This window comes from Salvelinus sp. IW2-2015, linkage group LG14 (genome assembly GCF_002910315.2).
Source record: "Salvelinus sp. IW2-2015 linkage group LG14, ASM291031v2, whole genome shotgun sequence".
Classification (NCBI taxonomy): Eukaryota; Metazoa; Chordata; class Actinopteri; order Salmoniformes; family Salmonidae; genus Salvelinus; species Salvelinus sp. IW2-2015.
This window is the reverse complement of record NC_036854.1, coordinates 10,666,856-10,692,074: the sequence shown is the minus strand read 5'-3', so window position 1 is coordinate 10,692,074 and position 25,219 is coordinate 10,666,856. Positions and strand designations below refer to the sequence as shown.

General features: G+C 41.1%; 1 protein-coding gene, 1 long non-coding RNA gene and 1 pseudogene across 2 annotated transcripts; all 3 read left to right on the top strand.

Annotated features, from left to right (window-relative positions):
- Window positions 1–2,494: 2,494 nt before the first annotated feature.
- LOC111973365 (trace amine-associated receptor 1-like) lies at window positions 2,495–4,143 on the top strand. The gene is made up of 2 exons (XM_024000709.3): window positions 2,495–2,731; window positions 2,985–4,143. The coding sequence occupies exon 2, from the start codon at window positions 3,008–3,010 to the stop codon at window positions 4,031–4,033; it is 1,026 nt and encodes a 341-aa protein (XP_023856477.1). The 5' UTR covers window positions 2,495–2,731; window positions 2,985–3,007; the 3' UTR covers window positions 4,034–4,143.
- An 11,409-nt stretch (window positions 4,144–15,552) lies between these two features.
- LOC139028650 (uncharacterized) lies at window positions 15,553–19,112 on the top strand. The gene is made up of 3 exons (XR_011480855.1): window positions 15,553–15,636; window positions 15,868–16,873; window positions 16,999–19,112. It is a non-coding gene; the product is annotated as an uncharacterized lncRNA (long non-coding RNA).
- A 455-nt stretch (window positions 19,113–19,567) lies between these two features.
- On the top strand, window positions 19,568–21,398 carry LOC111973315 (trace amine-associated receptor 1-like; annotated as a pseudogene).
- The last annotated feature ends 3,821 nt before the right edge of the window (window positions 21,399–25,219 follow it).

Below are 25,219 nucleotides of genomic sequence, written 5' to 3'. Positions count from 1 at the left end.
CAACCCATACTAGCATGCACCATGCATGAATCTGCAGGTAGCTAAAACTAACAACTAAGTTCAATGTTAGCTGGCTAGCTAACATTAGGCTATAACTCGCAATACAAATGGCTTTCTGAGATACAAATAATATTACTCCACAGGTCATGCACAGATCATAGCGAGCCAGCCAGCTAATGTGAGTTAGCTAGCTAACCATAAGCTTTCACTTGCAATGAAAAAGACTTCATGACAAGATTAGAATGTATAATATATGAAAATGTAGCTAGACTCTGTCATTGATGCCTTGGTTGCCCTTATTTTGAATAATCCATAGACATGTGTTTTATACAACAGCTTCCTGTGTTCTCTTTTCGACTCCCTCCACATTTGCAATCATACTCTGCTTCCACCGGGCATTCCACAGATTTCAAAACTTGGTCAACGTCTTCCTTGACAATAACACTGTTGATCGCCGTTTCTTCCCAATCACCGCCATCAGAAGACAGTGCCCACAATATTTTTATCATACATATTTCTCAGCCAATCATCAGTCATTTGTGTAAATGTCATGCTTGTTGAAAGTCCTTCCCTATAAGCGTGCTGAAAGTCTGTTGTCAATTTGTTTTCAGGTAAATAGCATTGTATCTGACAATTTCTTCCAAAAGTTTACTAAGGGTTGGTAACAGCCTGATTGGTTGGCTATTTGAGCCCGTAAAGGCGGCTTTACTATTCTTGGGTAGCGGAATTACTTTTTCTTCTCTCCAGGCCTGAGGGCACACACTTTCTAGTAGGCTTAGATTGAAGATATGGCAAAGAGGAGTGGCAATATCATCCGCTTTTATCCTCAGTCATTTTTTCACCTCTTCCACACTCACTTTTTATAATTCAAAATTACAATGCTTGTCTATCAGAATACGATCAGTTATACTTGGATGTGTAGCATCAGCGTTTGTTGCTGGCATGTCATTCCTAACTTTGCTAATCTTGCCCATGAAAATCCTTAAAGTATATGGCATTATCAGTGTGTTTTGTGATGAGTGAGCCATCTAATTTATTGAATGATGAAGCTGAGTTTGCCTTTTTGGCCAATTTTTTTTATTTAAGGTGCTCCAAAGCTTTTCACTATAATTTTTTATATCATTTATCTTTGTTTCATAGTATAGTTTCTTGTTCTTTTTATTCCATTTAGTCAATTGATTTCTTAATTTGCAGTACGTTTGCCAATCGGTTGTGCAGCCGGACTTATTTGCCATTCCTTTTGCCTAATTCCTCTCAACCATACAAAGTTTCAATTCCTCATCAAGCCACAGGGATTTAAAAGATTTTACAGTCATTTTCTTAATGGGTGAATGCTTAATAGTCACAGATCCCATTACCGGGATCAAAATCAACAACATCCGGTGAAGCTGGAGCGCGCAAAATTCAAATTACAAAATTGTAATATTAAACATTCATGAACATACAAGTGTCCTACATCATTTCAAATCTTAACTTCTTGTTAATCCAACCGTGTTGTCAGATTTCAAAAAGGCGAAAGCATACCATGCAATTATCTGAGGACAGCGCCCCGCATACACCAGTATTAAAAACATTTTCCAAACCAGCAGAGGCGTCGCAAAAATCTGAAATAGCGATAAAATAAATCACTTACCTTTGAAGATCTTCCTCTGTTTGCAAGAAAATATACCTCTCTGTTGATATTAAATACATTATCAATCATTTCACACATTTTATTCAGATACTGACTGTTAATTGATGGTCTATAGCAGCTTCCAACAAGAATGGGCTTTAGGTGAGGCAGATGAACCTGTAGCCATATTACTTCAACAGTATTTAACATGAGATCCTCTCTAAGCTTTACAGGAATCTTGATGTGCAATTCGTTACATAAAAAATTAAAAGACACAATTTATTACATTTGTATTATTCATAAAAAATTTAAAAATCCACCAAGCTGCAAGGACACTTTTCATAAGCGGGCAAAAGAGCAGCTGCTCGGGAGCTGGTTGAGCCCTATCTGTGCACTTGCCTGAACATGACGAGTACCTAGTAACCCGAAAGAGCTGAGCAATGATCTCACATTAAAATGGCTCTGTGTTCTGTGTAMTCTGTGTAACCTWCTACCATATCAGCAGACAAATCATTCAGGATCAAGGTGCATTTGGATCACCAATATTTGGAATGAGGAGGYGGTTYCTGTAGGTATTATAACCCTATCAGTCATTTCTCTTACGTGTAACCACAAGTCTGGTCTTGTGGGGTAGTGCTGGATTCAAGCCTTATCTCTGAAATTCTGCACTGTAGTGCGCTTAAAATGTAAAGGTAATTCCTGATAATGCTGTGAATAGAACATTGTTTTAAAATGTTAATTGGGCTACATTGCGGAACTTCTGCAATACYGATTGAATCCAGCACCTTAAATCAAATTATTGTAGCAAATTTGGCAAAAACAGTCAAATGTGTAATGAACTAACTGATTGGATGGCCTTGTGGCTGATGAAAGGGACTATCATATCCTCTTGAAGGGAGTGGTTACAAGTATGACATCATTAACTTTAGTGCTCTGCTACAGATTTATTATGTAGAGTTGAATGTAGCAATGTCTGATTGGTCAACGTTATATTGTGATCATCATTATGGTAATACACTACAGGTACAAAAGCACAAGAGTCAAGTTCACATTTGCATCACATTGCGACCAGAGAAAAAGGGTTTACATGTGATACATCACCATCTGCATGGCTGAGAGGTAAGGTATGCTGAATTGAACAGAAAAAATGTATTAACTATCTTTTGAAATGGKAAAACACTTCCCTTTCGGTGTTTGTGGTAATATTTCCAACGAATWAGCAAAAGTAATGTACATTTTAATACATTTTATCAAGTGACAAAAATACAGCATTTGAATTTGTTTAATTAAATCATCCAWCATAATGTAATAATTTCCAACAAATATTCTATAATTGATGTTAACATACAATAATGTATCTTTCATATTTCAGATAAGATTCTTTCAACCACGACCATGGAACCAGGAATCAGTCTCAGCAAGGCTGATATTGTTGAGAATATACTTCTATGTTTTGAATCAGTYAATGGGTCTTGCAAAAGATCAATCTTTCCTCCAARAATACGAGTATTACTTTATCTCTTACTTGGCTCAATGTCTGTTCTCACAGTGTGTGGCAACCTTCTTGTAATCATTCCCATCATCCACTTCAAACAGCTCCACACCCCGACCAACTACCTCATCCTCTCTCTGGCTGTGTCAGACCTCCTCTTGGGGGTTTTAGTGATGCCTCCCAGAATGGTATATTCAGCGGAAAGCTGCTGGTATTTTGGGGATTTATTCTGTAAAATCTACACCAGCACTGATGTCATGTTGTGCAATACATCCATTCTTAACTTGTGTTTCATTTCTATTGACCGGTATTATGCAGTGTGTCGCCCTCTCCTTTATAGAACTAAAATAACTGTTCACATTGTTCTGATTATGATGCTGGTCACCTGGACTGGTTCTGCTATAGTAGTGTTTGGTATAGTATTTCTGGAGCTCAATACTTGGGGCATGGAGGATTTTTACTATAAAAATGTTGCCAGTGAGGGAGAATGTATTTTGTTTCAAAACAAACCATTGAGTACTGCGTCTTTTGTTCTCTCATTCTACATCCCAGGAGTAGGCATGCTTAGCATTTACCTAAAGATTTTCCTAATAGCACAGAGACAGGCACGCTCAATTCAGGGTACAACCAATCAGAACTCTGTAGGCAAATCACAGAGGAAGGCCACCAAAACACTTGCTGTCATTATGGGGGTATTTCTATCATTCTGGACACCCTTTTTTGTCGTCAACAGCATTGATCCTTTTATTAATTACTCTACCCCACCCGTTTTGTTTGAAACACTTATATGGCTTGGCTATTTGAATTCAACTATTAATCCTATGGTGTATGCATTCTATTACAGTTGGTTCAGGAGGGCGTTTAGAATTATAATTTCTGGTCAAATATTTCAACCTGACTCTTCAGAAATACAATTGTTTTCAGAATAAATACAGTGAGCTCCAGAAGTATTGAGACAGAGACACGTTTTGTTGTTTTGGCTCTGTACTCCAGCACTTTGGATATGAAATTTGAGGATATTTTGAACCATATCGGGTGAATTGTTTAGAAATTACAGCCCTTTTTGTACATAGTCCACCCATTTTAGTAAACCAAAAGTATTTGAATGAATTCACCTTTATGTGCATTAAAGTAGTAAAAAGTTAGGTTTTTGGTCCCATATTCATTGCACGCAACAATGACTACATCCAGCTTGGGACTCTACAAATTCTATCAATAGAAATGAATGGTAAATAATGTGTTGTGTAATTTTGTTGTCACTTATACTTTAAATTATGAGTGAGAAAGTTACCACGCACAAATATCATACACCCAACACATGCTAACCTCCCGTTATTGTAATGGTGCGAGTTTAGCATGTCTTGAGGGTATGATATTTGTGCATCTAACTTTCTCACTCATCATTATTCACGATTCATTCAGGATTATCCCTAATCATAATAGCATCCACATTAATGTAGAGGTGTTTAGAAATGCATCACAGTGCTTGAGGCGTCATTGCAGACCGGGGGTCCCATAGGACGGTGCACAATTGGCCCAGCGTCGTCCGGGTTAGGGGAGGGTTTGCCCAGGGGGGGGAGGCTTTCCTTGGCTTATCGAGCTCTAGCGACTACTTGAGCTCTAGCGACTGACTCTGGTCGTCAGTTGAAAGGTGTTTTCTCCAACACATTGGTGCAGCTGGCTTCTAGGTTAAGCGGACGGGTGTTAAGAAGCACGGTTTGGCGGGTCATGTTTCGGAGGACGCATGACTCGACCTTCGCCTCCCGAGCACATTGGGGAGTTGCAGCGATGAGACAAGATCGTAATTGGGAAGAAAAAGGCGGTAAAATATAACAACAAAATAAGTGTTTAGAAACATATTCTATTATTATTTACAATAAAACGTGACTCCAAAATGACACAATACATTATGTACCATTCATATKWTTTGGGCACAAAATAATCTGAAACACAACCGAGAAAAAAACTGCAAATGCATCCAACAAATTTGTAGAGTCACAAGCTGGATGTAGTCATTGCGTGCCATGAATATGAGACCAAAAACATAACTTTTTATTACTTTAATACACATAAGTGAATTTGTTCCAATACTTTTGGAGCTCACTGTATGTCTAAAATCAGTACTGACAAAGAAGTGTGACATGTGCCTTTGTTCTCAGTCCTTTATTAAACCATATCAGACACAGGTGTGTAGGTTTAAAAAACAAGTATAATCCAGTTGGCCCTAAAATATGAAAACAATCCATGTCATCTAGTAGGAGTTAGCCTCTCCTCTCCCATATCTTATACATACACACACACACACACACAAACAGTACACACACACACACACACAGTACATTTTTATAGGATCTCTGTGGATGTAGTATCCTTTCAGTTTTGTGTTAATTGTTTTGTAACTCCAGCTGAATAAATTATGTCTAAATGACATGGTGAAAAAATGTTTGCACTTAGGTGATATTTTTGAAATGCGAGAATTTTTGTTGATAATGTGTAATGTTTTCTTTGATACTATTTTTTGAAGATTGTAATTTATACTTCACATGATACTGTATATCCCTTGATTTTCCTCCATCTCATAATTGACCAACAGTATGCACACAATATACAGTACCAGTCAAAAGTTTGGGCACACCTATTCATTCAAGGGTTTTTCTTTATTTTTACTACATTGTAGAATAGGGAAGACATCAACACTATGAAATAACACATATGGAATCATATAATAATCATATAAAATATATTTCATATTTGAGATTCTTCAAAGTAGCCACCCTTTGCCTGATGTGCCAATATTTTGATTTGGAACACTTTTTTGGTTACTAAATTATTCCTCATGTGTTATTTCATATCTTTACTATTATTCTACAATGTAGAAAATAGTAAAAAATAAAGAAAAACCCTGGAATGTGTAGGTGAGTCCAAACTTTTGACAGGTACTATACATATTAATCTTGAACTGTGAATCTGGCACATAATGTAGGTTGTAATGTGATAACAAATAAGTCGTACTGCATGCTATATACATTGATTCTTTCCTTGTTTGTTTATTTGGCCCTGTGTTTTCCATCTGTATCTGAGATGCAAACAAGTTATGGTACATTTAGCCTCTGAAGCCCAGGCATCTCAGGAAGGATGGCAACGTGAAATGGTACATTTGAATGCATTTTAAATACTCCAGGCATGTACAAGGCCTTTACTGTATCTATTTGTTTTCCCACCTTCCATTTTTTTTACTTCTTCAGTAGAGCACCTGTCAGTTTTGCAGAGAAAAATATTATCAAGATGGATAACTCATTCCAGTATAATTTCATATAGTATGAGATTTATTGTATTTTTATAATTTTTTTCAACAAACATTTTTATTCAAGAGCACATAAAAAACAAGTACAGAACTCTGCAGTCTGTTCGTAAGATCGTAATGAGGTTCACATACCAATATGAAGGCCGATATACCCCTTACGGAAAACCGCATGAGTTTCACGTGAACACCTGAAGTGTTCCAAAAACAAATGTTTGGTCCCGCTTTAAATTACGTTCAGGTTATAAAGGCTTCATAAAGCCTTCATAATGCCTTTATAAGAACTACATAAATGTGCTACAAAGCATCTATAACCATATATCATGCTTTATAAAGGGTTCACAAATGTGGCATAACTTTGTGACATAAACACCATTGTCAAACGTGACATAACCCAATATGTCGAATATGATATAAACATGTGCTTTATAAAGGGTGACATGTTGAGCTGAAGGATGGCACACGCTCTAAAGTGAAGTCATGTTAGTGACGTTACACCTAATCTCGTTCCCAGAGACTTCCGCCCAATCCATTTAACTTCTTGTCAATAGGGGGGCGCTATTTTCACTTTGGAAAAAATCGTGCCCAAATTAAACTGCCTCGTACTCTATTCTAGATCATACAATATGCATATTATTATTACTATTGGATAGAAAACACTCAAGTTTCTAAAACTGTTTGAATTATATCTGTGAGTAAAACAGAACTCATTTTGCAGCAAACTTCCATACAGGAAGTGAAAAATCTGAAAACGAGGCTCTGTTCCAGGGCCTGCCTATTCAACTGGCTTATATTTATCGATATGCATTCACTTCATACGCCTTCCCTAAGATGTCAGATAGGCAGTAGAAGGTGGAATGGGGTGTCCTAGCTTGATCTGAGGTGAACAAGAGCTTTTGGAGTTGGCAGGTCAGGAATTTCCTTTCTCTACCTACCGCGAGCACCTCCATTATTGTCCTCTGATAGCGCCGTATACACGGCTAATGATCTCCGGCCTGAGATTTTATTTGATACATGTGATAATCATCGTAAAGTACGTTTTCTCAACGAGTTTTAATCAGATTATTCAACGTTTAGTTGGGACTTTTGGAGTTTTCCGTTCTTTGCGTCGAGAGAAACTGTCATGTTTGTCTTTGATCATCATGTCTTTGTCCCTGTGCTTCCTCTGCGGTCTTATTAGGTTCTTTCCCCTTTCTCTCTCTCTCTCTCCTCCTCCCTCTCCTCGCTCCCGTCTCTCTCTCTATCGTTCCGTTCCTGCTCCCAGCTGTTTCTCATTTCCTAACGACCTCATTTACTCTTTCACACCTGTCCCTATTTTGCCCTCTGATAGAGTCCTATTTCTCCCTCTGTTTTCCGCTTCGTCCCTTGTCGGATTCTTGTTTGATGTTTGCTGTCCTGTGTCCTTGTTCCGCCCTGTCGTGTTTTTGCCTTCTTCAGATGCTGCGTGTGAGCAGTGTCTATGTCAGCTACGGCCTGTGCCTTCCTGAAGCGACCTGCAGTCTGTGGTCGCGTCTCCAGTCGTTCCTCTCTACTGAACGAGAGGTTTTCAGTTTCCTGTTTTGGATTTACCTTTGATATATCCAGGAGAATATTGTTGTTGATACTGGAAATAAAGAACTCTGTTTCTAGTACGTCGTTTTGGGTCTCCATTCCACCACATAACAAGAAGAATCCGACCAAGATGACCCAGCGACTATGGATTTCTCTCAACACTGCCGTCGAGTTCCAAGGGAGCATTGCTCGGCAGGCACGAGCAGGATTGTTTTGCTGCTCGTCATGCCGTTGAGACCCTGGCCGCTCGGTCTCCGATCTCTCTGGACAGTTTCAGAGTCTTCGGTCTCGTGCCCAGCTACTTCCTGGTCTTCCGAGTCTCCGGAACTAGGGTTAATAAACCCACCATGTACTCTGGGCAGCCCACTGAGTGTCGCTCTTCTCACCAGTGTGATATTGTGTTCCTCTCCAGCCCAACACGTACTCAAGAGAGAGAGCTCGGATCGCTTACGTCATATCAACTCCTTACTGGCGGGCTCGGGAGTGGGGCACAGCTATCTGGGAGGCAAGGGCTGAGTGTTCTAACGATTATCAGAACTTTAAAAGAGGAGATGATACGGGTTTTTGATCGTCAGTTTTTTGGAAGGAGGCTTCCAGGGCCTCGGCTTCCCTATGTCAAAGGTGATCGATCCATAACGGATTAACTCTATAGAGTTTCGCACTCTTGCTGCTCCAGTGACTGGAACAGCCGGCGTTGCTCGCTCGTTTTCTGGAAGGGGACTTCACGCTGAGGTTAAGGATGGATTCTCTCCCCGGGAGGTCTTTCCAGCGTGGACTCTTTGATTGCACTCGCCATCCGCAATAGAACGACGGATAGATCTTCGTCATCGAGCTCGTGAAGAGAGCTCGCGTTAACGGTGCTTCCCCTCTCCGCATCTCAACCATCTCCTCCCACGGCTCAGAGACCTGAGCCCATGCAGCTGGAGGTATTCGCATCTCGACTAAGGAGAAGGGAACGGAGAATCACAACCGCCTTTGCCTCTATTGCGGTTCTGCTGGACATTTTTGTCAGTCAATGTCCAGTAAAAGCCAGAGCTCAATCAGTAAGCGGAGGGCTACTGGTGAGCGCTACTACATCAAGTCTCTCCATCAAGATCCTGTACTACTTTTCGGTCCATCTACGCTGGAACCGGTTCGGCTGCTTCCTGCGTGCTTTGGATAAGATCTGGGGCTGAGGGTTGTTTTATGGACGAAGCATGGGCTCGGAAACATGACATTCCTCTCAGACAGTTAGGGAAGCCCACGCCATGTTCGCCTTGAATGGTAGTCTTCTCCCCAGTATCAGATGTGAACACTACCTTTAACCCTCACAGTATCTGTGAACCACAGTGAGACCATTTCTTTTTGATTTTCGTTCACCTTTTACACCTGTTGTTTTGGGTCATCCCTGCTAGTATGTCATAATCCTTCTATTAATTGGTCTAGTAATTCTATCCTATCCTGGAACGTTTCTTGTCATGTGAAGTGTTAATGTCTGCTATCCCTCTGTGTCTTCTGTCCCCTTTACTCAGGAGGAACCTGGTGATTTGACAGGAGTGCCGGAGGAATATCATGAATCTGCGCACCGGTCTTCAGTCGGTCCAGAGCCAGCTCCCTTCCTCCTCACCGGTCGTATGATTGTTGTATTGATCTCCTTCCGGGGACCACTCCCCTCGGGGTAGACTATACTCTCTGTCGGTCCCGAACGTAAGGCTCTCGAGGATTATCTGTCTGTTTCTTCGACGCCGGTACCGTGGTGCCTTCTTCCTCTCCCGCCGGAGCGGGATTTTTCTTTGTTAAGAAGAAGGACGGTACTCTGCGCCCCCTGCGTGGATAATCGAGGGCTGAATGACATAACGGTTAAGAATGCTTATCCGCTTCCCTTATGTCGTCAGCCTTCGAGATTTTGCATGAGGGAGCCAGGTTCTTTACTAAGTTGGACCTTCGTAACGCTTACCATCTTCGTAGCATCAGAGAGGGGACGAGTGGAAGACGGCGTTTAACACTCCCGTTAGGGCATTTTGAATACCGGGTCTGCCGTTCGGTCTCGCTAATGCTCCAGCTGTCTTTCAGGCATTGGTTAATGATGTACTGAGAAGACATGCTGAACATTTTTGTTTTCGTTACCTTGACGATATCCTGATTTTTTCACCGTCACTCGAGATTCATGTTCAGCACTTCGACGTGTACTCCAGCGCCTTTTAAGAGAATTGTCTCTACGTGAAGGTCGAGAAGTGCGCCTTATGTCTCCTCTGTCACATTTCTCGGTTCTGTTATTTCCGCTGAAGGCATTCAGATGGATCCCGCTAAGTGTCCAGGCTGTCAGCGATTGGCCCGTTCCTAAGTCAGGTGTCGAGTTGCAGCGCTTTCTCGGTTTCGCTAATTTCTATCGGCGTTTCATTCGTAATTTCGGTCAAGTGGCTGCCCCTCTCACAGCTCTGACTTCTGTCAAGACTTGCTTTAAGTGGTCCGGTTCCGCCCAGGGAGCTTTTGATCTCCTCAAGAAGCGTTTTACATCGCGCCCCATATCTGTTACTCCTGACGTCACTAAACAATTCATTGTCGAGGTTGACGCTTCAGAGGTGGGCGTGGGAGCCATTCTGTCTAGCGCTTCCCATTCTGACGATAAGGTCCATCCTTGGCCTACTTTTCTCATCGCCTGTCGCCATCGGAACGCAACTATGATGTGGGTAACCGCGAACTGCTCGCCATCCGCTTAGCCATGAGGCGAATGGCGACAGTGGTTGGAGGGGGCGACCATCCCTTTTGTCGTTTGGACTGACCATAAGAACCTTGAGTACATCCTCTTCTGCCAAACGACTTAAGCACGTCAAGCTCGTTGGGCGTTGTTTTTCGCTCGTTTCGAGTTCGTGATTCCTATCGTCCGGGAAATAAGAACACCAAGCTGATGCCTTATCCCGTCTCTTTAGTTCTTCTGTGGCTTCTACCGACCCCGAGGGGATTCTCCCTGAAGGGCGTGTTGTCGGGTTGACTGTCTGGGGAATTGAGAGACAGGTAAAGCAAGCACTCACTCCACTGCGTCGCCGCGCGCTTGTCCTAGTAACCTTCTGTTCGTTTCCTGTCTCTACTCGTCTGGCTGTTCTTCAGTGGGCTCACTCTGCCAAGTTAGCGGCCACCCGCGTTCGGGTACGCTTGCTTCTATTCGCCAGCGTTTTTGGTGCCTACTCAGGAGCGGGACACGCGCCGTTTCGTGGCTGCTTGTTCGGACTGCGCGCAGACTAAGTCAGGTAACTCTCCTCCTGCCGGTCGTCTCAGACCGCTTCCCATTCCTTCTCGACCATGGTCTCACATCGCCTTAGACTTTATTACCGGTCTGCCTTCGTCTGCGGGAAGACTGTGATTCTTACGGTTATCGATAGGTTCTCTAAGGCGGCACATTTCTTCCCCTCGCTAAGCTTCCTTCCGCTAAGGAGACGGCACAAACATCATTGAGAATGTGTTCAGAATTCATGGCCTCCCGTTAGAGCCGTTTCAGACAGAGGTCCGCAATTCACGTCACAGTTTTGGAGGGAGTTCTGTCGTTTGATTGGTGCTTCCGTCAGTCTCTCTTCGGGTTTCATCCCCAGTCTAACGGTCAAGCAGAAAGGGCCAATCAGTCGATTGGTCGCATATTACGCAGCCTTTCGTTTCGAAACCCTGCGTCTTGGGCAGAACAGCTCCCCTGGGCTGAGTACGCTCACAACTCGCTTCCTTCGTCTGCTACCGGGCTATCTCCGTTTCAGAGAGTCTTGGGTACCAGCCTCCTCTGTTCTCGTCCCAGCTCGCCGAGTCCAGCGTTCCTCCGCTCAGGCTTTTGTCCAACGTTGTGAGCGCACCTGGAGGAGGGTCAGGTCTGCACTTTGCCGTTACAGGCGCAGACTGTGAGAGCCGCCAATAAACGTAGGATTAAGAGTCCTAGTATTGTCGCGGTCAGAGAGTGTGGCTTTCCACTCGTAACCTTCCCTTACGACAGCTTCTCGCAAGTTGACTCCGCGGTTCATTGGTCCGTTCCGTGTCTCTCAGGTCGTCAATCCTGTCGCTGTGCGACTGCTTCTTCGCGACATCTTCGTCGCGTTCACCCTGTCTTCCATGTCTCTTGTGTCAAGCCTTTTTCCGCGCCCCCGTTCGTCTTCCCTCCCCCCCCCCGTCCTTGTCGAGGGCGCTCCTATTTACAAGGTACGAAAGATCATGGACATGCGTTCTCGGGGACGTGGTCACCAGTACTTAGTGGATTGGAGGGTTACGGTCCTGAGGAGAGGAGTTGGGTTCCATCTCGGGACGTGCTGGACCGTTCGTTGATTGATGATTTCCTTCGTTGCCCAGGGTTCCTCCTCGAGTGCGCCAGGAGGCGCTCGGTGAGTGGGGGGTACTGTCATGTTTTGTCTTGATCATCATGTCTTGTCCCTGTGCTTCCCTCTGCTGGTCTTATTAGGTCTTTCCCTCTTTCTCTCTCTCTCTCTCCTCCTCTCTCTCCCTCTCCCGCTCTCTCTCTATCGTTCCGTTCCTGCTCCCAGCTGTTCTCATTCTCCTAACGACCTCATTTACTCTTTCACACCTGTCCCCTATTTTGCCCTCTGATTAGAGTCCCTATTTCTCCCTCTGTTTTCCGCTTCTGTCCTTGTGGATTCTTGTTTGATGTTTGCTGTTCCTGTGTCCTTGTTCCGCCCTGTCGTGTTTTTGCCTTCTTCAGATGCTGCGTGTGAGCAGGTGTCTATGTCAGCTACGGCCTGTGCTTCCTGAAGCGACCTGCAGTCTGTGGTCGCGTTCTCTGTCGTTCCTCTCTACTGACGAGAGGATTCAGTTTCCTGTTTTGGATTTACCTTTGATATATCCAGGAGAACATTGTTGTTTGATACTGGAATAAAGACTCTGTTTCTAGTACGTCGCTTTTGGGTCCTCATTCACCAGCATAACAGAAACTGGGAACGTCATCAACATTGGCTAGCATTGTGCGCGAATTCGACAGGAGAAAAGGACATTCTAAAACCAAACAAAACGATTTATTCTGGAAATAGGACTCCTTGTACAAGATTCTGATGGAAGCTCAGCAAAAGTAAGAATAATTTATGATGTTATTTCGTATTTCTGTGGAAAATGTTATTTCTATTCTCCGCCGTTTTGGCGGGCGCTGTCTCGCAATAACGCAAGCTGTTTGTTGTGGTAAAGTTATTTTTAAAAATCTAACACGGCGGTTGCATTAAGAACCAGTGTATCTTTCATTTGCCATACAACAAGTATTTTTATGTAAAGTTTATGATGAGTTCTTTGGTCAGATTAGTGAGTGTCCAAATAGCTCCTGACATTCTGGGGAAATGTTGCTACATTTTCACAATGTATAACCACGGTTTGCAGCTCTAAATATGCACATTTTCAAACAAAACATAAGTGTATTGTATAACCTGATGTTATAGACTGTCATCTATGAAGTTGTTCAAGGTTAGTGATTAATTTTATATCTTTTGCTGGTTTTTGTGAATGCTATCTATGGGTGAATAAATGCGTTTGTGTGTGGTGGCTATTGTGGTAAGCTAATATAATGCTATATTGTGTTTTCGCTGTAAAACACTTAAAAAAAAATAGAAATATGGCTGGATTCGCAAGATGTTTATCTTTCATTTGCTGTACACCATGTATTTTTCATAAATGTTTTATGATGACTATTTAGGTATTTCACGTTGCTCTCTGTAATTATTCTGGCTGCTTTGGTGATATTTTGATGGTAGCTGCAATGTAAAACTATGATTTATACCTCAAATATGCACATTTTCGAACAAAACATCACTTTATTGTATAACATGTTATAAGACTGTCATCTGCATGAAGTTGTTTCTTGGTTAGTGACTAATTATATCTCTATTTGGTTGGTTTTGTGATAGCTACCTATGCGGTAGAAATATGGTGAAAATATGCGGTTGAGTCTTTGGCTATTGTGGTTAGCTAATAGAAATACATATTGTGTTTTCGCTGTAAAACATTTTAAAAATCGGAAATGATGGCTGGATTCACAAGATGTTTATCTTTCATTTGCTGTATTGGACTTGTGATTTCATGAAAATTATATTATATGATATCCCAGTCCCGTTAGGCTAGGCTAGGCTATGCTAGTCAGCTTTTTTGATGAGGATGCTCCGGGATCCGGGATGGGTATTAAGTAAATACCTTTCACACCCTACAGTAACCTGTGTATGATAAGAGAACCTTCATAAATCAGTAGAACGTTAATAACCTATTCATTGAGACTTTATGTAGTGTCCTGTAACACTTCATTTGAAGTGAGACACCTTTGATAATTCATAACACATCCATAAAGAGTCTACATCATATGACGCTGTACTTACTTTAAGTCAGACCCCTTTGGTATTTTATAACACATACATAAATGCCTTATATCATATGACGCTGTACTTACTATAAATTCAGACACATTTGGTCATTCATTACACATAAAGGCTTAATGATCTAAACACAAATGTATTAACACTTAGGGAATTATAACTAATAACWAACATACGTCCTTTTATTTGTACATTTTTAAAACAATACAAATACATTCAGTTTWAAAAAAGTTCAGCAATGCAATTACATTGAACATTACACATGGATGTGAAGAGTGTAGCTTGTTTCTGAGCTGGCGGATGAATGGTTCTTGCCTCTCTGCCTGCTGGAGGTACTACATGTTGGTTCCAACCTTAAAGCAACAACAAAGAGAGTTAGCAGGTCTGTTAGGAAATGCCTTTGTCACACCATCTGGATAAGGGCATTTCTGTAAAGGGGAGATTGGAAACTCTGTTTGAATCGTACTATTGTATTCCTCTGTCGGTGTATCTTGGGGGATTATTATTTAGCTGAGCCTARTAACTACATACATTTTGTTAGCTAGCTAACGTAGCAAGCAACTGCTGTCAAGTCACTGAAATTATTTGAAATAACGATTGAGGTACAGCAGCTATGTAATTTAACTCAACACTTAACTGCGACAAACTCATTTAAATTACAATAAATACATTTTAACTTACTCGTTCGTTTTATGCTGTCCAGTGGCACCACAGCTGGGCATTTGATTTGCGAACTCATCCCGTGCGCTTATTGTGCTACAGAAACACTGGTAACCCAAAAAACTGTGCAGGGCATGCCCTATGAAATAACGGACACCTACACTCAAAAATCGAAGTTTCTTAGATTTTTTACAGATCTCAAAAGTCATCCCTGATGTGGTTTAAGCATTGTTGTGAACACAATTTAATATGATTTATAAAGCCTTTATTAAACGGTGCTTATGCCACTCTTTATAAAAACACGTTTGTCATATTTGTCATAGTGGGTTGTATCACATTTGACATTGGTGGTTATGTCACACAGTTATGCCACATTTATGAACCCTTTATAGAGCATGACATACGGTTATAGCTGAAAGAGAGAGAGACACACACAGAGAGCATGGGCTCCTGAGTTCTCCTGAGAAAACATAGAATAGGAGTTGGATAAATGGAGATAAACTTGAATTTTTTCCGCCAGGATACTAACCTCAACATCAAAATCTTCAATCCAAATCACAATTTCATACATAACACCTTGATTTTGGACATAATTGCCTGAATGGACTATTTCTACCAAGGAGTAAAAAGAAAAAAACTTCTAACAAACCAAAACCTGCAGAAGAAACACAGCGGAACCTGGAAATACCYTCCGCAACAACACTGAGTGAGTAAAGTTCAGTCTGAACCTACTTCTGAACGCTAAAAGTAAAAGACAATAATCTCTAGAGAAATGTGTTATATAAAYCMTAATAAATAAGGCTACAAAGTACCAAGCTGCTAGGAAAGAAACTGACCAACAACCTCAATTAGCACTGAGGTGTGAAGTGAAAGGTGTCAAAGCCTTTGAGTCAAACAAATGGCAGGAGTCTCACAAGCCCTCTACCMTCGTTCACAGACATGTCATTTTCTACAAGAAATCTGCCTCCAGAAATAAAAGCTTCTCCCAYGTGGGTGTGACACCTACTCCCGTTGCCTGCTGCACTGGTGRTTGGATTCCACCTGGCGATCTGTTCATGGTCTTCCCTGGCCTGTCTCCCCCTGTCTGGTACAGGTACCCCCACCACACTCCCCCCTCTCTTCCCAACTTTCCCTCGACTCCAGCACACAGGCAATGTTGGGGCGAATGACATTGAGCCACAAGTCATTATATTTTTTATTGTGTATTTTGCTATTTGCCTCATGATTCCTGCATGCTTTGTTGACTATGAACCTTCTTGTTACCCAACTGTGGGACAGACTATGTTTGTTCCCACACTCGGGACTCTGACTCTCTATTGGTTACACGGACTCTTGGCCKCCCATTCWATTCMAACCACCTCTCACCGGCTTTGTATTCATGTTACCTGATGAAATTGCTGTACAATATGATCTTGTTGCCATCTAATCCACATTCAAATGTCATAAATCAACACTGCAGAGCTCTKRCTTTCCTCTGCCGTGCCTTGATTGTATTACTGTTGATGATATCTGGAAATGTGCATGTACATCGTGGCCCATCTACTGTTGCTAGACCCAATTCTAACTTGTRCTCTGATATCTGCTTCACTGATTTCTACTCTCGTAAAATGGCTTGTGGTTAATGGTGCCGAAGGAGATGGCTGTCGTTTTTTACGATCCCGTAACCAATTGTGCTCTTGTGTATGTTTTTTCCTGTTATTTGTAACTTATTTTGTACATAATATTACTGCCACCGTGTCTTGTGACCGAAAAAGAGCTTCTAGATATCAGGACAGCGATTACTCACCCCGTACTGGAGGAATACTTTTTCTTCATTGAGTCGGACGGGAAGGATTTACTTCAGACGCCCGACAAGGCCCTCCTCTCCGTCATRCACAGGAGTAAGAGATGGAGATATCGGGGACGAAGGTCCGGGTGCCTTGTAAGGATCCGATGCCGAGAGGGTAATKTACCTTTACCATTGGTCCTATTAGTCKATGTACAATCAATCTATAATAAAATAGATGAACTACGATKACGTATATCCTACCAACGGAAATTAATATCTGTAATATCTTATGTTTCACAGAGTCGTGGCTGAATGACGACATGAATAACATACAGCTGGCGGGATTTAAGCTTTTCAGCAGGATAGAACAGCGGCTTCTGGTAAGACGGGCTGGCAGTCTATGAATATTTGTAAACAACAGCTGGTGCACGAAATCTAAGGAAGTCTTGAGGTTTTGCTCGCCTGAGGTAGAGTATCTCATGATAAGCTGCACACCACGCTATTTACCAAGAGAGTTTTCACCTGTATTCTTCGTAGCTGTCTATATACCACCACAAACCGATGCTGGRACTAAGACCGCACACAATGAGCTGCATAGGGGCATAAGSAAAGAGGAAAACYCTCATCCAGAGGCGGCACTCCTAGTGGCCGGGGACTTTAATGCAGGGAAACTCTAATCCATTTGACCTAATTTCTACCAGCATGTTAAATGTGCAACCAGAGGGGAAAAAAACTCTAGACCACCTTTACTCCACACACGCTTTGAGGCAAGTAACACTGAAGCATGCGGAAGAGACTGTGTGATCACACTCTCCGTAGCCGATATGAGTAAGACCTTTAAACAYGTTAATATTCAGACTGATTACCAGGACGTGTACTCCGAGCATGTGCTGATCCACTGGCAAGTATCTTCACTGACATTTTCAARCTGTACCTGACTGAGTCTGTAATACCAACATATTTCAAGCAGACCACCATAGTCCCTGTGCCAAAGAACATTAAGGTAACCTGTTTAAATGACAACKGACCCAAAGCGCTCATTGCTGTAGCCATGWAGTGCTTTGAAAGTCTGGTCATGGCTCARATCAACACCATTATCCCAGAAACCCTAGACCCACTCCAATTTGCATACCGCCCCAACAGATCCACAGATGATGCAATCTCTACTGCACTCCACACTACCCTTTCCCACCTGGACAAAAGGAACACCTATGTGAGAATACTATTCATTGAGTATAGCTCAGTGTTCAACACCATAGTGCCCTCAAAGCTCATCACTAAGCTAAGCACCCTAGGACTAAACACCTCCCTCTGCAACTGGATCCTGGACTTCCTGACGGGCCGCCCCCAGGTGGGAAYGGTAGGCAACAACACATCCGCCACGCTGATCCTCAACAWGGAGGCCCCTCAGGGGTGTGTGCTCAGTCCCCTCCTGTACTCCCTGTACAAGACCCTGGTGAAGAGCACGAAGATAAGCTTCCATGAGACGGTTTTCTGCAGAAATTCTTTGCTTGTGCAAARCCACAGTTTTATCAGCTGTCTGGGTGGCTGGTCTCAGACAATCCTGCAGGTGAAGAAGCCAGATGTGGAGGTCTTGGGCTGGCAAGGTTGCATGTGGTCTGAAGTTGGACGTACTGCCAAATTCTTTCAAACGACYTCGGAGGTGTCTTATGGTAGAGTAATGAACATTACATTCTCTGGCAACAGCTCTGGTGTACATTCATGCAGTCAGAATTCCAATTGCACACTCCCTCAAAACTTGAAACATCTGTGGCATTGTGTTGTGTGACATAAATTAACATTTTAGAGTGGCCTTTTATTGTCCCCAGCACAAGGTGCACCTGTGAAAAGATTATGCTGTTTAGTCTAGTCAGCTTCTTGATATGCCACACCTGTCAGGTGGATGGATAATCTTGGAAATGGAGAAATGCTCACTAACAGGATGTTAACAAACAAATCTGTGCACAACATTTGAGAGAAATAAGCTTTTTGTAAGTGTGGAACATTTCTGGGATGTTTTATTTCAGCTCATGAAACATGAGACCAACACTTTACATGTTGCGTTTATATTTTTGTTCAGTATAGTTACTTTACACTTCTGTTAGCTATGCTGTTGAAATAAACTATTTTTACATGATTTGAGTTTGTTCTGCTTCTGACATCTGCCTCTTACTAACAAGTAGTAGACTTAGCCCATTTGTTGTCCCTAACGGTGAGAGACACATATGACAGATTCAACTCAATAATAGCCTCCTACCAGCATTCAAGTCTCCCCACCCGGCGTCGCCAGCCAGTGGCCACTACATGCAAGTCAGATGAGCGCACTCTTAGGGCAGGTGAAGGGGACATTTTCTGAGATTCGGGAGCTCATGAAATTAGCTAGTTTGATGTGCAATTCGTTACATTAAAAATTAAAAGAGACAATTTATTACATTTGTATTATTCATACKATTTTTWWWAATCCASCAAGCTGCAAGGACACTTTTTCATAAGRGGGCAAAAGAGCAGCTGCTCGGGKGCTGYTTGAGCCCTATCTGTGCACTTGCCTGAACATGACGAGWACCTAGTAACCCGAAAGAGCTGAGCAATGATCTCACATTAAAATGGCTCTGTGTTCTGTGTAMTCTGTGTYACCTWCTACCATATCAGCAYACAAATCATTCAGGATCAAGGTGCARTTGGATCACCAATATTTGGAATGAGGAGGGGGTTACTGTAGGTATTATAACCCTATCAGTCATTTCTCTTACGTGTAACCACAAGTCTGGTCTTGTGGGGTAGTGCTGGATTRAAGCCTTATCTCTGAAATTCTGAGCTGTAGTGCMCTTAAAATGTAAAGGTAATTCCTGATAATGCTGTGAATAGAACATTGCTTTTAAATGTCAATTGGGCTACAATGCGGAACTTCMGCAATACGGATTGAAWCCAGCACCTTAAATCAAWTTATTGTAGCGAATTTGGCAAAAACAGTCAAATGTGTAATGAACTAACTGATTGGATGGCCTTGTGGCTGATGAAAGATACTATCATATCCTCTTGAAGGGAGTGGTTACAAGTATGACATCATTAACTTTAGTMCTCTGCTACAGATTTTTTATGTAGAGTTGAATGTAGCAAWSTCTGATTGGTCAACGTTATATTGTGATCATCATTATGGTAATAGACTACAGGTACAAAAGCASAAGYGRCAAGTTCACATTTGCATCACATTGCGACCAGAGAAAAAGGGTTTACATGTGATACATCACCATCTGCATGGCTGAGAGGTAAGGTATGCTGAATTGAACAGAAAAAATGTATTAACTATCTTTTGAAATGGKAAAACACTTCCCTTTCGGTGTTTGTGGTAATATTTCCAACGAATAAGCAAAAGTAATGTACATTTTAATACATTTTATCAAGTGACAAAAATACAGCATTTGAATTTGTTTAATTAAATCATCCATCATAATGTAATAATTTCCAACAAATATTCTATAATTGATGTTAACATACAATAATGTATCTTTCATATTTCAGATAAGATTCTTTCAACCACGACCATGGAACCAGGAATCAGTCTCAGCAAGGCTGATATTGTTGAGAATATACTTCTATGTTTTGAATCAGTGAATGGGTCTTGCAAAAGATCAATCTTTCCTCCAAAATACGAGTATTACTTTATCTCTTACTTGGCTCAATGTCTGTTCTCACAGTGTGTGGCAACCTTCTTGTAATCATTCCCATCATCCACTTCAAACAGCTCCACACCCCACCAACTACCTCATCCTCTCTCTGGCTGTGTCAGACCTCTCTCTGGGGTTTTAGTGATGCCTCCCAGAATGGTATATTCAGGGAAAGCTGCTGGTATTTTGGGGATTTATTCTGTAAAATCACACAGCACTGATACATGTTGTGCAATACATCCATTCTTAACTTGTGTTTCATTTCTATTGACGGTATTATGCAGTGTGTCGCCCTCTCCTTTATAGAATAAAATAACTGTTTACGTTGTTCTGATTATGATTCTGGTCACCTGGACTGTTCTGCCAGTAGGGTTTTGTATGATATTTCTGGAGTCAATATTTGGGGCATGGTCATATGTTGCCTGTGAGGGAGGATGTATTTTGTTTCAAAACAAAAAGTGTCAGTATTGTGGCTTCGGTGCTCTCATTCTACATCCCAGGAGTGGCATGCTTAGCATCTACCTAAAGATTTTCCTATAGCACAGAGACAGGCACGCTCAATTCAGGGTACAACCAATCAGAACCTGTAGGCAAATCACAGAGGAAGGCCACCAAACACTTGCTATCATTATGGGGGTATTTCTATCATTCTGGACACCCTTTTTTGTCATCAACTGTATTGATCCTTTTATTAGTTACTCTACCCCACCCGTTTTGTTTGAAACACTTATATGGCTTGGCTATTTGAATTCAACTATTAATCCTATGGTGTATGCATTCTTTACAAGTTGGTTCAGGAGGGCGTTTAGAATAATATTTTCTGGTCAAATATTTCAAGCTGACTCTTCAGAAATACAATTGTTTTCAGAATAAATACAGTGAGCTCCAAAAGAATTGAGACAGAGACACGTTTTGTTGCTTTCCTTGGCTATCGAGCTCTAGCGACTACTTGAGCTCTAGCGACTGACTCTGGTCGTCAGTTGAAAGGTGTTTTCTCCAACACATTGTTGCAGCTGGCTTCTAGGTTAAGCGGACGGGTGTTAAGAAGCACGTTTGCGGGTCATGTTTCGGAGGACGCATGACTCGACCTTCGCCTCCGAGCACATTGGGGAGTTGCAGCGATGAGACAAGATCGGAGAAAACAAGTAGAAAAGCATATAAAAACATAAAAAATGTTTTAGAAACTATTCTATTATTATTATCAATAAAACGTGACTCCAAATGACACAATACATTATGTACCATTCATATATTTTGGGCACAAAATAATCTGAAACACAACGAGAAAAAAACTGCAAATGCATCCAACAAATTTGTAGAGTCACAAGCTGGATGTAGTCATTGCGTGCCATGAATATGAGACCAAAAACATAACTTTTTATTACTTTAATACACATAAGTGAATTTGTTCCAATACTTTTGGAGCTCACTGTATGTCTAAAATCTAGTACTGACAAAGAAGTGTGACATGTGCCTTTGTTCTCAGTCCTTTATTAAACCATATCAGACACAGGTGTGTAGGTTTAAAAAACAAGTATAATCCAGTTGGCCCTAAAATATGAAAACAATCCATGTCATCTAGTAGGAGTTAGCCTCTCCTCTCCCATATCTTATACATACACACACACACACACACAAACAGTACACACACACACACACACAGTACATTTTTATAGGATCTCTGTGGATGTAGTATCCTTTCAGTTTTGTGTTAATTGTTTTGTAACTCCAGCTGAATAAATMATGTCTAAATGACATGGTGAAAAKATGTTTGCACTTAGGTGATATTWTTGAAATGCGAGWATTTTWGTTGATAATGTGTAATGTTTTCTTTGATACTATTTTTTGAAGATTGTAATTTATACTTCACATGATACTGTATATCCCTTGATTTTCCTCCATCTCATAACTGACCAACAGTATGCACACAATATACAGTACCAGTCAAAAGTTTGGGCACACCTATTCATTCAATGGTTTTTCTTTATTTTTACTATTTTCTACATTGTAGAATAGGGAAGACATCAAAACTATGAAATAACACATATGGAATCATATAATAATCATATAAAATATATTTCATATTTGAGATTCTTCAAAGTAGCCACCCTTTGCCTGATGTGCCTATATTTTGATTTGGAACACTTTTTTGGTTACTAAATTATTCCTCATGTGTTATTTCATATCTTTACTATTATTCTACAATGTAGAAAATAGTAAAAAAATAAAGAAAAACCCTGGAATGTGTAGGTGAGTCCAAACTTTTGACAGGTACTATACATATTAATCTTGAACTGTGAATCTGGCACATAATGTGGATTGTAATGTGATAACAAATAAGTCGTAGTCATATGCTATATGCATTGATTCTTTCAAAAAAAACTGTGCAAGGGCATGCCCTATGAAATAAAGAGGCAATAAAGGGCAACTACACTCAGTTTCTTAGATTTTTCCCAGACCTCAAAAGTCGTCCCCTGATGTAGTTTAAGCATAGTTGTGAACACAATTTAAAATGACTTATAAAGCGGTGCTTATGCCACACTTTATAAAACACATGTTTGTCATATTTGACATAGTGGGTTATATCACATTTGACATTGGTGGTTATGTCACACAGTTACGCCACATTGATGAACCCTTTATAGACATTACATACGGTTATAGATGATTTGTGAAACATTTATGTAGTGTTTATGAAGGCTTTATGAAGCCTTTATACACTGCAAGTCGTTTTTTATTTTGATATATTTTACCCTTATTTTACCATGTAAGTTGACTGAAAACACATTCTCATTTACAGCAATGACCTGGGGAATAGTTACAGGGTCGTGAGGGGATGAATGAGCCAATTGGAAGCTGGGGATGATTAGGTGGCCATGATGGTATGAGGGCCAGATTGGGAATTTAGCCAGGGCACTGGGGTACTTTTACGATACGTGCCACGGGATCTTTAGTGACCACAGAGAGTCAGGACACCTATTTAACGTCCCCCTACACAGTGCAAAGTCCCCCAATCACTGCCCCGGGACATTGGGATATTTTTTTTAGACCAGAGGAAAGACTACCTCCTACTGGCCCTCCAACTCATTTCCAGCAGTATCTGGTTTCCCATCCAGAGACCAACCCTGCTTAGCTTCAGACTCAAGCCAGCAGTGGGATGTTTAAATGTGATCTTATTTAATGTGATAACATGTGACAACATGTAAAACTACAATTGTGATCACATGTGAAGATTTAAAAAAAACAAATTTTCACATGATTTCGCATGTGAAATGTCATGTGAAATCATGTGATTTTCCACGTGAAATCATGTGTTTTTCTGTAAGGGACAGTCCCACCCAGATACTGTATACCACCAAAAACAATCTGTGAGTAATACAAGATCCTTTCAGAATTGTTTTTTTAGTTAAGGTGTCCTCAGTGGTGCTGTAAGGAGACATGTGTATCCTGCTCTGCCCACCTGCTGAATCCCACTATGCGCTGTGGATCTAGGATTTCTACACCTGGAATCTTTCACCAATACAGACTTTGATGACAGTTCTATTTTCACCTCAGTTACCTCTGTACATGTTTGTTAACTCTGTGTTATGGATATTAGTCATACTGTTTTCTGACAAAGAGCAGTTGATATTTGTCTCAAAGCCCAACAGGCTGTGTAAGGCCATTGAAGTTGTGATTAATTATGATTAATTATTCCTGAACTGTGATTAATAGTCTTCATCTAAAAATGTAATCACAGACCATAATTGTGTAATCCAAGGTTAAAGGGGAAATCTGGAATTTTGCATGTTCACGATATCCCATTTTTAGTTCTTGTTTTATAAACCAGAACTATATCTACTCCTGGATATATTTCATCTGGGTCTGTGAAACTGTCCGTAATGTAGGCTATAATGTGATGACTATGCTTTCTGTTTTACAAATGAGGCATATTATTTTTATCTATTATTCATCTATTTATTTATGGTCAGTCCTTGCATTTAAAGCTTGTCTATGAATTGAAGAATGGTTACATTTCTCTAGCCACATCCCTCAGCTGTTAACCAAAACAAATGGCGAGGTCACCTCTGTTGTTTTTCGAATCCCAGATTACCTCTTTAAAGTTGCATGATCAGAGAGCCTAATCAAAATGAGTACAAATTCTCAAACATGACATCACCCCTATTGTTTATCAACACCTTCTGAGTGGCGAGACACCTGTGGGAATGGAATCATCATTAAAAGGTGTTAACAGAGCCCTGTGGATCCTCCATTTGTCCACCTTTAACAGAACCATTACTATGGAGACCTCTCAACATGCTCATCTGATGCCATGAAGTGGTTGCCATGGGCACCTCAAACCACAGGTCATTGAGGTCACAGACTCACTACACAAAGTGACTGTACTACTTCTGTACTAGTGTGGTTTTTAATCAGGTCTCTGCAAAATAATGTAAAATCTTCTAATTAGGACATACTGCAGTCATTTTACCAATGTTTATAGTACATGCTTGGACATCATTTGAGTTAACAGTTACATTCTCAAAATACACAGGGAAGTATTACAGTTTTAGATTGTTTGTGTCTGAACATTGAAAGACGTTTGTCATGGTTCATTTTATTACTTCCAGAAGTCAGTATCTCAATCAATGTCAATGCATTTGTCAGAAAGCTACTGTGGGGAATACATAAGCAGCATGGCAAGACATTATTGTAGTTAGGGTACAAACAGATAGAGTTACAGACCATTACATCACAGGACCTGTAAAGCAGGGGTTTGTAGGAGGGCCTGAGCAAGGTGCTGCAGACTCACTGATGTACAACTCACATTGCACTCCAAACCACTCCATAAAGGCACAGTCTGTAGATGTCCTATT